At 38.0% G+C, this 12755-nt stretch overlaps 1 protein-coding gene across 2 annotated transcripts in view; it reads right to left on the reverse strand.

Annotated features, from left to right (window-relative positions):
• The window catches only part of TNIP3 (TNFAIP3 interacting protein 3), a 59825-nt gene that overhangs the window by 22006 nt on the left and 25064 nt on the right, over window positions 1-12755 (reverse strand). For both annotated transcript variants that reach the window (XM_082462982.1, XM_082462981.1), the window contains 5 exons: window positions 10611-10691; window positions 8849-8914; window positions 7316-7423; window positions 5121-5249; window positions 445-564 (listed from right to left, as the gene is read on the reverse strand). In XM_082462982.1, coding sequence (XP_082319108.1) covers window positions 445-564; window positions 5121-5249; window positions 7316-7423; window positions 8849-8914; window positions 10611-10691 — 504 coding nt within the window. The remainder of the gene's footprint in view (window positions 1-444; window positions 565-5120; window positions 5250-7315; window positions 7424-8848; window positions 8915-10610; window positions 10692-12755) is intronic.

Below are 12755 nucleotides of genomic sequence, written 5' to 3' on the forward strand. Positions count from 1 at the left end.
TTCCCTTTAAAGCTGCCCTCATTGTTCAAAAGCCCAGAGGCCTGCAGCTACAGAATAATAGCCCAGCTGCTACCATTTTCTGAAAAGGTCCAGAGTTTGGGTTAATAGTGTCTTCAAAATAAATCATGTCTACGTGAAACCCTCTAGACCCAGTGCTAATAGAATTTCACTAAGAGGTTAATTAGCATGCCCCCTTTTTAAGTGTAGGATCTTGGGCGAGCCACTTAACCCATCTGAAACTCAATTTTCTCTTTTATAAAGTGTGAGAGTTGGACTAGGGGATCTATATTTTCCCATAAAGCTTTAAAATTAGGTAATTCTAATTAAAATATATGCAAAAACCTTTGACACGTTTTGAATAGGAGGACTTCCAGAACTGGCTAAAGCAGCGTGAACAATGGGCCCTAAGTTCTGCGCATGATCGCTCCACTTTCAACTTCTCACCTGCTGTTTGAGCACTTCCATTTCTGTTCTCATCTCCTCATGGCTGCACTCCATTTCAGACTTCCCCAAACAGTCCTCAGGAGATGAAGAACACTCCATTTTCAAGGCATCCTGAAGGGCCTGTGTTATAAGATAAGCACACTGTTGGCCTGAGAGTTGCCACATCATATGAATTTCTCTACAATTCTTACAGTCATCTCAAATGCACTCCTAAGGTAGAATTTCATTTTTAATGCTACTTTCATCACTGAGTAACTTTCTTCATATATGCATTTATATCAGAATCTCCGTCTTTTCTCCATGATGGTACTTATGTTATTCAACTCTCATTGTTACTTGAGAAGGCTTTGGTGTTAGAGCCCCTTCCACCTAGCCAACCATGAGTGGAAAACAGATACACAGCCTTTCTCTAGAGTCTCTGCTTCAGTCAAATATATGCTCCATCAATAAGGCTCAAGCTTTAGGGAGCATCAGAATCACCTGGAGAGGTAGCAAACACACCCACACCTGGGCATTGCCTCCAGGGATCCTGAATCAGTATATCTGGAAGCAGGGCCTGAGAATCTGCATTCCTCAAAAGCTGATGCTCCTGATCTCAGATGACATTTTTAAAAAAAATATCTTCATTGAAGTATAACTGCTTTACAATGGTGTGTTAGTTTCTGCTTATAACAAAGTGAATCAGCTATACATATACATATATCCCCATCAGATGACATTTTTGAATAATATATTTCTGCTATATAACCATGTTCCTTACAGGACAGAGGGAAACTCACATAAATGGGAACCCAGGCAGATTCATTATCCACTGTTGTACGGTTCTGCTCTGTACTCCTTCAGCATAACATGCCTTGGCCTAGACACAGTCATATTTATTCTCCAATAAAACATCCATTAACCCACTAGAGGGTGGAGAGAGTGCTCTGCTTTCTTGACATGCAGTACAACTTGGTGTTTTCACCGTGGGGTGAGGAAGTGAAGCGAATAAGAGACACTTAGATTTGCCAACCAGATCATCATCCTTGCTCATAATTCCACGGCACTCTTACATATACTATACTTTTTCAGATTATATGAAAGACATTGTCTCTGTTCTGAAGACTTCTGGCTCATGATGAGTTAAATAAAACGGCCACCAAAAATTGTGACAGAACATGCCTCATCCTGTTGTGGTCTCAGAGCCCACACACAATATGCCTACTTGCTCATTATCAAATGAGTCCTCTATACAAATAGAAAAGGCTCACTTCCAAAGCTCCAAGACTTTACTACCTCTCTATTTCTTTAGTAGCTTCGATGGTGTTCATTTGATGAATCTATTAGTAACGCACTTCCCTGCATTACTATACAATATGGTCATAAGGATAGAAAAGCAAAGCAAATTTAAGGTCTTAAATATGCATAGTTAAGATTAGAAATTTCCTAATAGAATGTCTTATAGTCTAGCCTGATGTAAATATCAGTTTTCAGGTAGTTGTAAGAAAAACAAGAACTCTTTTCTTCCTCCAAGAATTATTAGACAACAGAAGTTGTTTAATAATTTATGTTTTGTTAGAATTTATTGCTAAGCTACATAGTTCTAGGAATTATCATAATAGTTATATTTTTAAAAAATGTGTCACTAGTAATAGAATCTAGGGTGGGGTGAGCCAAGTGAGTCAAGATAATCAAATATGCTGGTTCTATATCCTACAGCTATGAATAGACGATTTTTGTAGGTCTTGTAATATTTGAATTTTCTGATCTACCTTTCATGCTATTCAGACTTCTAGAAATTTTGCAAATGAGTCATAAACGAAAGGTGAGTCTAGTAGACATTTATTCCATCTTGGGGTTTTCCAACTTCCTTGAACAAACACCTGTAACCTACTCTAGAGCAGCAGTTTACCATAAGCACGGATATACTAAACAGATCTACCCATCTCACAATGGCAAGATGTCAGACACAGCAATTTTGCCCATGGGTGGCCCTGGTTGACTAGCCTCAGGTAATTTCTCTCACTTTGATCAAACATCTGGCTTCTCTGTCAAGAACCTGATGAAAACAATGCCCTTAGGTATCTCCCTCAAAGCAAATAAGTAAAATTCAGTACACACAGTTGTGTGAACTTCTGAAAACCATATGTTAATTGCTAAGGTGACATGCTACCAATTTCTGCTGAGACCGGGTCAGCAGGCAGTGGGTTTGTGCAAGCAGAGTGGACCCCAAATTTCCATGCTGTGATGAATGGTGTGCACAATTAGCTACCCAAATCATCATTTTGAGTAACTTCTATTTATTGCAGTGGTAAAAGCGAACAGAAGAAAAATCTATACTGTAAAATAATAATTTCTTACATTTCATTAGACACTAATACTAAATGAGAAAAAACCTAAATGAGAAAAAAATCTCTTTGCACTAAATGAGAAAAAAATGAGAAAAAAAATCTCTTTATAGCTCATCACTTTCTGTCTATGTTTTTAAAGTGACAGTTGAAGGTATACATGTGTGAGATGAAATCTTTTCTGGCTTGAAGTACCTTTTATTTTTTCTTACTACTCATAAGTAATGTGTTACGCCTATTAAAGCATGAATCTCAGGGCCAAAGTTGGCTACTGAACATACTATGTACCAGCAAATTACATTAATTAGTTCATTCATCCATTCATCCAGTCAACAAATATTTAAGAGCATATTATGAGCAAGGCCCTGTTCTAGGCACTTGGAATATAGCAGTGAACAAAATAGAGAAACTCAGGGCCCCATTATGACTGTTGTCTTTGTGTAGTCCCTTCCTCCAAATAAATATGTAGTAAAATTATATATTATAATTGCATTCTTACAAAGATGAATATGTTAATATTAATATGAAAATATTTTTTCAACCTCATACTTTAGTTTTTTTCCTCTGACTTTAAGAGGAATTAAGCATATTAATGGGCCACTGTAAGTATTGTGGGCCCTCAATACTGTGTCCATCTTGCCTAGGAGAGAAGTCTGCCCTGCAAATATCCTGCCCACATGGAGCTTACAATCAAGACTGGGAGACAGGATACAATTAAGATAATAAATATGAGACATTATGCATATACTAGAATGCAATGAATTCCAAGGAAAAATTAAAACAGGAAATATTAGAAGTGGAGTATGCAATTTTAATTAAGATAACCAGAAAAATCCTCTTTGAGAAGATGACAAGCTCTGAATTTTACTGAAATTAATTTTTCTCATTGAGATTTTATGATTATAATCATGAGTTTTAAAGTTTTTACTAATTAAAAAAAATTTTCTATAAACACACCTACACAAAAATGAAGGTTATACATGGGTTTGAGTAAAAAACAGAGTTCTTGGCTGTTTTAATTTCTACAGGCTTTATATCCTTGTGCCTACATTTATAGAAATAGAGAACAGAAGAAAACTGATAAGTAATAACATATTAAAAATGGGAGAGATTTCAAATATAATCTCAATTAATGTCAGTTCCTCTAATTCATTTGTGAAGGATTTCCAGCAGTGATTAAGACAGAAAATTCATTTGCCCTGAATTTGTATCTCTGAACATTGTTTTTCTCTCTTAAACGACAGAGAAGTACATTGTTTACGAAGTCAATCTCCAATTTCTCATTTTCTCCTGAATAATAACTTGCCCCATAAACAGACCAAACATAGCATGACATTTGTAAAGCACCCTATCAACCATACAGGCATATAGTTAACACTTTGGGGATATTTAAGTTACACCTCTGAACACTACTTAACTACAAGATGGCACACGGCCCCAAAGGCAAGCACTGAGCACGTGTTTAAGGCCAGTCAACCACCTACTCTTTTTTTAGAAGATAATTTCTGTTACTTTGGTCAAGAAATATCTAGCTTGAGAGATGACTATCTCAACTCAACCATGTACTACAAGTATTACTATGGTCCACATACGACGTGGCTCTTGGAAAAGTCAACAGCAAAGGATTTATTTTTTTTCCCTGAACAAGTCAGCAATCCCTCCCCCCAAGAAAATTAAGGTTTAGTTCATTAAAACAACACACACACACACACACACACACACACACACACACACACACACACACACACGTCATCCTTTTGCAACAATTCACAGGCTCCTTTGAATTGTTGGAGCAAAGGCATTAAATCACCAGCATTTTCTTAATAGACCTACACCCTACTCCCCAACCCCCCATTAAAGGTGAGTTTTAGGCTTATTCTCAGGAAGGCCGCCATCTCATTTTTGGGTTTGGCATTTAGCCTGCTTCCATATAGTCTGTACTACACTCAGCAGCTCCACAGTGATGATTTTAAAGAGCAGCCTGCTTTCCTCAGGAAACTTTTGCGGTTGACCAAGAGATAACGCTACTATTCGCAAACACCCACTTGCTTTATGTGGTTCTTTGAACTACCAAAAAAAAAAGTTCTTACTCTCTTCTATAATTTCTCCTTATCTCTTTCTTTAATGACAATTCTTTGCAGAGACATGAATTCACCAAAAAATTCTTAGCCAAGTATGGCTGAACGAAGCAGAGAGGAGTGATTTATGCAATTACAGAGACCTCCCGTGCAAGCCCCCGAGACTGTGAGCTGCATTGCAGTGTGGATTTTGCTGTGAGCCTCAGCCCAGAAAGTGCTCTTTATACAGAAACCTCTCATTTGATCTCTCCAGCTTCACCTGGCCTGATACCTTATTGAGGCGTTTTATTTCGCATTCAAAATGTTGCTTCTTCTGGTTCGCGAGAGCATTTTTTTCCTTCAAAAGCTTATTCTCTCTCTTCAATTCATGTAATTCTTCATTTAGGCTCTCCTTTTCCTTCTGAAGTAGAAAGCAAGAAAACAAATTCAAAATCAATAAAATTCAGATGAGATGATATTGTAGGACTACTTCTGAAATAAAAAACAAACAAACAAACAAACAAGAAACAGGACCTGCTAGATTTTCACTTAACATTCCATTTGAGCAATAATCTCTGGGTGGAGGTCAGGATTAGGATAGAAGAAATCTTTATGTTATCCTTACTGCTACTAAGTTTCGTGACCCCAGAACAAGCCATCAGAATCCCCACTCCTCACTTTCAAGGGTCAAATGGGTCTGCAGAAAAAGCTACTTGCTATGCACCCTTACAAGGTGATGAAAGAGTGACTCGGTAAAAATAACTGAAAGTTCTAATATGCAAAGTGTCATTGCAACAAAAGATACCAAATATCTCAAAGTCCAATCCTGCATCATTCAGGACTGGTGAGAGAAGGAGAAGAGGATAAAAGATAAAACCTCAGGAAAAAAGACATTTCACCACAGATAATTATTCAGAGCACTGTATTGTTCTGATGATTACTTTTAAAAGGTGGAGATGAGCTAGTCCAACTGCCATCACTCCTCCACTTTCCAGATCACCTTCAAGGAATCCAGTGTTTTAAGTACCTGAAGCAAGGTCGGTGGCTTAGACACTAACAGACTCTGGATTCAGACAACATCTGCCTCCTATCTCTTAATTTTATATTCTGGACAGTAAACTTTTTGTGGAGTGAACTGAATTTTTAATGAGACTGCAGTTTTAACCCAGTAAAATAAACATTCTGGAATTTAGGTAAATCGAGATGAGGAAGTAGCTAAGATATATGTTAAAGTATATTATTTTAATAGCTAATATTTCCCATCACAATGATTAAAGAAATCCACTTTAGGTGAGTCATTTTCTTTAAAAGTGAAAACACTTCTCTTTGCCTTTGTTTAAACAGAATAGGTCCATATGCACACATAGAAAATTTACCAATCTTTTTCTAACTTAGCATAGTTTAAGAGAAAATTATTTCCACAAGAAAATGGTCCCAACTGCATAGGGAAAAAATTACCATGATTCCTGTGCTGCGAGTACATGGAACCGAAAGGTTCTTACGTGGCAGAAAGGGAGTTGCTAAGCAAGGAAGGGAAACTGGACTGATGATGTCTGCACTGATTTGTGACATTGCCTTAAGATTTGTGCACGTTTTAAAATACAGCCAACTGCATCACAAGACTTCACCTGAGAAAATCTACCCTTCTCGTTCTTCCCTAACATGCCTGAAAAAAATGAGAGGCCATTTGAGCTCAAGGGTCTCCTGCCATTTTCTACAAATCCATGGAGTCCCATAACTAAAAGTAAAACCGGGAGTCTATTTTAAGAGATGCCATCACCTCAATGGCCACCTTCTAGTTCTCAGGAGGATTAAAGGGGGCTTCCAGTCTGGAGACTGGGCTCAAGTCCCATTTTTCCACGTGCTACATGATCGACGACATTAAGTCATCGAAGCCCTACGTCTCAGCCTTCTCATCTCTAAAACGGCAAAAATAAGAGTCTCCTCACAGATGGGCTGAGGATGTTAAATGAGACGACGAGGGTGAGATACTTTTCAAAAATGTTATATTTTTAAGATGACAAAAGTAACACTTATTTGTAAAGCTCTGTGTAAGCTGAAAAGCAGCTGTACAAATACAAGGAATTGTCGTATTATCAACACCGGTAATAAAAATGATCGGTATGAGTAAAAGCAAAAACGCAGAATGAATTTTCTCCCAGGCGGCGATGTCCGAGAAAGATACCCCAAAGCCCCGGCTCAGTTCTCCCCGCGGGAGGAGCCGGGCAAATGAAGGTCTGCCTGTTTGCGCGGCAAAGAAGGAAGTGAGCCGGGCACCTCCCGCCTCCTGATTCTAGAGAAGTGGCCCCTATTTTTGGCTCTGGGGACTTGCGTAACCCGTACAGCCTTGCCCATCGGTCACCGCTCTGCAGAGGGTTGATTTGAATAAACGGTTGGTGTTCAACCGTCTGGAGGCAGGTGCCCCCGCCCCCACCCACTACCGCGCGCTCCTGGGGGCGGGGAGGTCGCTCCCCGAGCCCCGCCCACCTCCTCGCGCTGCTGCCGGTCGCTCTCCCTCTGGCTCTGCGGCAGCTCCTTCTCCAGCGTGCCTGGGAAGCTTTCTGCGGCGTCCAGTTTCGTTTTCAGTTCTGCGACCTGTAGAAGCGGTTCACAGACAGCTGCCGACACCTCGCCTGAAGCCCACAAACCCCTGGATTTATTCCCAGCCTAAGCACCCGGGGACAGAACTGACTCAGTCTTGGGCGTCCCCTAGGGAGTGGCTGTTCTTCCCACCGCCCCAAACCAAGATCGGGTCTTTTGCTTTTAAAAAGAAGTTTCCTCTACAAGAAAAAAAAGCAAACACCAAAACGGCCTCCAGCCTCCTTTCTCTTAGACCACACCACTTTCGAGGAAATAAACCCGTAGACCTTAAGGGAGCCTTCTAGGCTTGTCATTCTATTCTCAGCTCGCAAGGTGTGCCTCATCTGATCTGAAAAGGACAGCGAAGGATAGGCGATAAGTGAATATGCCTACCTTGCCGAAAAACAGACATGACCTTTAACTCATCAGTAACCTGCAGCATCTGACCTGCTACTAAATGCCAAATTAGTCGTCTGAGTGACAAGGGTCCAGTGAGAAAAGCCTTAGGGACAGGCACTTCATCAAAGATGGGAACTGTGACCATTGTTAACCCTGGGTCTTCATGCAGCTGCAAGCCGTTCAGGAAGGCAGCTTAAACAATTTTCTCTGGGATCATGTGCCTTAAAATTTGGAGATCCCAAAGCTGTCCAGACCGAATATTATAAGGTGGCTTGACCATGGCCTGGTGTAGTGAAACGTTATCCTGCTCTTTCCAAATTTAATACTCTGAGTATCAAAATGAGGAAGAAAAGAGCAATACTAATGTATTACTCACTTGTGGTCAAGTTTCTTGATTCTGAATTATTTGGGGGAGTTTACTTTCTCTTTCCTCTCTTTTAGAACATGGAATGGTTTTAAACTATAAACTGACTTTTACCCTTTAAAATATATTTCCTCCTAAAAATTTCTTTCTCACCAAAGCAAACGTTTCTTGACAGAGAACATGCTTTGGAGAGAAGAAGGGATTCCCCACTTCCCCTCACACTTTCACCGCTAACACTGCTTGTCTCTTTTTCTGTGGAAAACAGCTTATGCTGTAAAGAATTAGAGAAGTAGCCTTGCATAAAAAAGTATGAACTTTAAGCCATTTCTCACCGCACTTATAACCTTGTGTTTTTATGGCTGCTAGTAACAAAGCCGAGGCCAGGATACTGTGTGAGCTATGATAAATGTGGGCAAGAACTCTAGAGACAGCACTGGGGGCTATATTTAGTACCTTTCTTTTGCCATGCTTAAGACATTTCACTGACACGTTCCTTCGTTCATTAATCTTCAGTACCAAGAGGCCAATAATGCACTCAGCACCCTCCCCCTTATCATTTTTCAACAGACAGCTGGCTATCCACAAATCTCCTGTAGTTGAAATCAATGAGAATCTTCACATACTTGTCTCCCCCAGATTACTGATTTAAAGCAAATACCAAACAGAGCGGTGTTTACCTTTCTTTCGTATAACTCTTTCATGCTTCTAAATTGCTGATCCCATCGCTGGTTAACTTCCAGGAGCTGAAATTATTAAAGTTTGGTAAATCAACACAGGATTTTGCCCATTTGGAAATTTAGCCAAAATGAAATCACTTTTCGAGGCTACTAAGGTTTTGGAAGCCATGGGTGAAGACAGTATTCCTTCCACCAAGTTCTGGTAGATCTGGGATAAGTTAATTGAACACATTCGCCTTTCATAATTGGTTCACATATGAAAAACTATTAAGCCTTAGGTATATCTTGACTAGTCAGTTGAACAGTTTATTAGCAACTTCTAACTTTGCTTAGTTATTTGAATTTTCATCTTCTTGTTTAATCTAACCAGAATCTGATAAAAAATTGTAAGTATTAATGGTTTTATGTAAGATTTATTAATATTTGAAGGGCCTTTTTTCAAACCTTTCCATATTTTTTGTGCTTACATTGATTTGTATAATGAAATATTTCTTCTAGCTTTTTAAAGGCAGAATTTATATTAAAAAATTCCAAGTTCAATTAACTGATAATCATTTGCTTGCAATACTGTGTTTTTTTAAAAAATCAGTACATGATTTGTATTATATACTCAGCTAATGGATAATATCACCTTTTTGGAAGCATAGGTTTTTCAGGGAATAATAGTCTTGTCATAAGAAAATATTTAGAAACAATTTAGGCTGCAAACAATTTGAAAGTTTTAAAACTGTGTGCCAAATAGATGAAAGAAAAAACACTGAGACCTGTTTTCACTTTTCTTGTAAGGGAAGTCTACAGCCTTCCACATTAAGAGAAATTCCAACACCTATAAATATGGGACAGACATGGAGAAGACTGTCACAATGACTAAAATGTAGCAAGACTTTCTCTTAATTACAAAACAAAATATCTAATCCAGAGTGGCAGTTGCTAGGTAACTCTTATGCTGGAAATAGATATGACTATTTAGTATAAGACTATATAATATTATTATGTAAAGATCCCTGATCTGTTGTTATTTTAGGGACTAACATTTCTATGCTATGGTAACATTACTCTGCTATAGTTCAGTAATTTTCCAGAAGGGCACACTATTTTATGCCGTATCAAAGAAGGGTAGAGGAAACCATAGAAGAAGACATGAAGGCTGTAGCATAGAAAATGATTTCAAAAAGGAATTACAAAATTGACAACAGAGTGCCAAAATTGTTAACTTTTTACCTCTTTCTCTGTCAAGGAGAATAAAGAGGTTCTAATATTCATTAAACTCAGAAAAACAGAACTCAAAATACTATCCATCACATTCCCGATGACATTTCAAAACAAATTTCTTTTATGATAATGCTCCTTAACCCCTGTCGGTCAGATGCCCAACTCATGAAGTCATAGCACCTAATCAATGATGCAATAAAGCCTCTGACAGTTTGAGTTTCAAGGTGTGTCAAGTGCCAAGCATAAAGGGCACAGATGATAAGCTCACCTAGCCCATGTGGAGGAAATGTCTAAGTTTAAAAAAAAATTAAGATTATAATTATTGGATTTATGGCTTTGTCATTTTTATTCATTTGCACAAGCACTGAGGGACCGAGTAAGAGATATGTAGGTGAATAAGAAAGAAGTATTTGCTCTCAAAATAATGCAGTCCAGTATCCTTAAGATAAATACTGTGACCCAATAACAAAAATAAAAGGCACTAGGTGCCTATTTTATTCTCAGCATTAATCCACGGCACATGTTGCTTCAACTAATATTTCAAAATTACCTCTTTTCTCTGTTTTTCCAGGCACCTTATCTTTTGTTCAAGGGAATTTGTTAAGTTCTTTCTTCTCGATGATTGAGTCCACTTAAAAAAAAAAAAAAGAAAAAGAGTGAAACAGAACAGTCTATAAACAGGAGAAATGCTTCTCTTCACAAACTCTTGTGTTGTAATTCATAAAAATATTTTAGCAATAATAATGCTCACACCATAGTCCTTCATAGAGACCTGTTGATGACGAAGCTTTATATTTTAGACTCTTTTATATGAATTAAGTACCAAAATAATTCTCTAATAAATTACAAATGTATCTATATAATGGACAAGCAAGAAATTAGGATTTTATGAATTTGGATTTCAATCCTTTTCCAAAAAAATGAAAATTCAGAGTATAATGTATATAGAAATCAAGTAAGTTTCATGGATATATGTTAGGTATTTACCTGGTAAACATTTCTAAAAGCTCATTTTTGTAGACATACCCATGATCTGAAGAGTGGCCCTGGCAAAAGTCAGAGAAGTGATAGAACCACCAAGAAAAAAAGACCAACACACTACAGTTAAATGGCAACAAATTGATTCTGAAACAACAATACAATAAATTAACTACCTCAATGACCATCATTATGATTATGTTATAGAGGTGGGCATAGATTATCTGGTATTTTGTAATTTTCACCAGCCCTTTGTATAAAGCTACTAGGTGACAAATTTAGATTAATAATAAATCCTTGGTATGGTGAAAAATTAACCACCTTTCTTTTCAGTTTTTAAAAAAAAAAATATTATTCATTTAAAGAAAGCGCACAAGCTCTGGAAACTCCCTGACATCTGTCTAAATCGACCATCAACAAAGTTTTCTTAAGTACTGTTTTCTCTGTTTTAACTCAGTAGTCTTAAAACCATCGCATGGCTGAGTCATATAAGTAATACAATGAATGGGGTAATGAGGGTCCTCCCTAAATCTGCTATTCAGTTTCAGGCTCAATAGCTATTGTGGACCACGAAATTGCTTAAGGGTATTCATGAGCAATTAAGAAATATTTTCAAAACATGTTGGCCTTTGCCACAAGCGTTACAGGAAATGCTGTTTTGCAATCATCATAGGATTTCAAGGACTTTTTTCATTAGAAATGATTTATAAAACTATTTTCTATCTTTTCTCTATCTACCTTTGTCTCACAATGTTTTAGGATTTGACGGTATTTTATACCTCTGTGGATGCTGTTCTTAGTTTTCTTAGCTACTTCCTATTCAGATCCATGTGTAACTAAGACTGCATTTAAAAAGCCATTCTTCTGTAGGTCAACACAATGAGAATGATTATACCTGCTTCTGACCTCAAGGTGGTTTAGCCCAGTGCCAGAAGTGACATCAATTTCCAGGTGACAAATATGTTGGGTCCTGCAATTGAGATTTCCCTTTTTTAGGAAGACTTCCAAGGGACTCGACTTATTCTGGACCAGCACAGACTAAATATCAGGCATCTTTGATTTGGAGAATGCTGTGAACCAACCCTACTTAGTGTGTCCTGGGCTCTGTGAAGCAGAGATTTGGTGAGACTGGATTCTAGACCAGTGGTTCTCACCACTAGAGCACATCAGAATCACCCTCGGAGCTTGCTAAACATAGGGCACCCTGAACACTGATCAGAATTTCTGAAAGGGAGCCATAGCACCTCTATCTTCTTTTTAATAGACTACTTTTTAAAGCAGTTCTAGGTTCACAGAAAAATTGAGTGGAGAGTATAGAGATTTCCCACATACCTATTGCCCCAACAAATGGGTAGCCTTCCCCGTTATTGGCATCCCCCATCAGAGCAGTATATTTGTTAATAGATGAGCCTACATTGACACATCATTATCACCCAAATCCACAGTTTACATTAGGGTTCCCTCTTGCTGTTGTACATTCTATGGATTGAGACGAATGTGTAATGACATGTATCTATCATTTGTAGTATCATGGAGAATAGTTTCACTGTCTTAAAAATCCTCTGTGCTCCACCTATTTATCCCACCTCTATTTTTAATAAATACCACTGATTATCATGAGTTACACTAAAGTTCAAGCTTCTTCCATTCCATACCATGCTTCGGAATATGAATTTTAGGTCCTCAAAAAGTCTTTTTTCTATTTGTGATATAGACC

The sequence above is a fragment of the Balaenoptera physalus genome, assembly GCF_965194825.1.
Source record: "Balaenoptera physalus genome assembly, chromosome: 5".
Classification (NCBI taxonomy): Eukaryota; Metazoa; Chordata; class Mammalia; order Artiodactyla; family Balaenopteridae; genus Balaenoptera; species Balaenoptera physalus.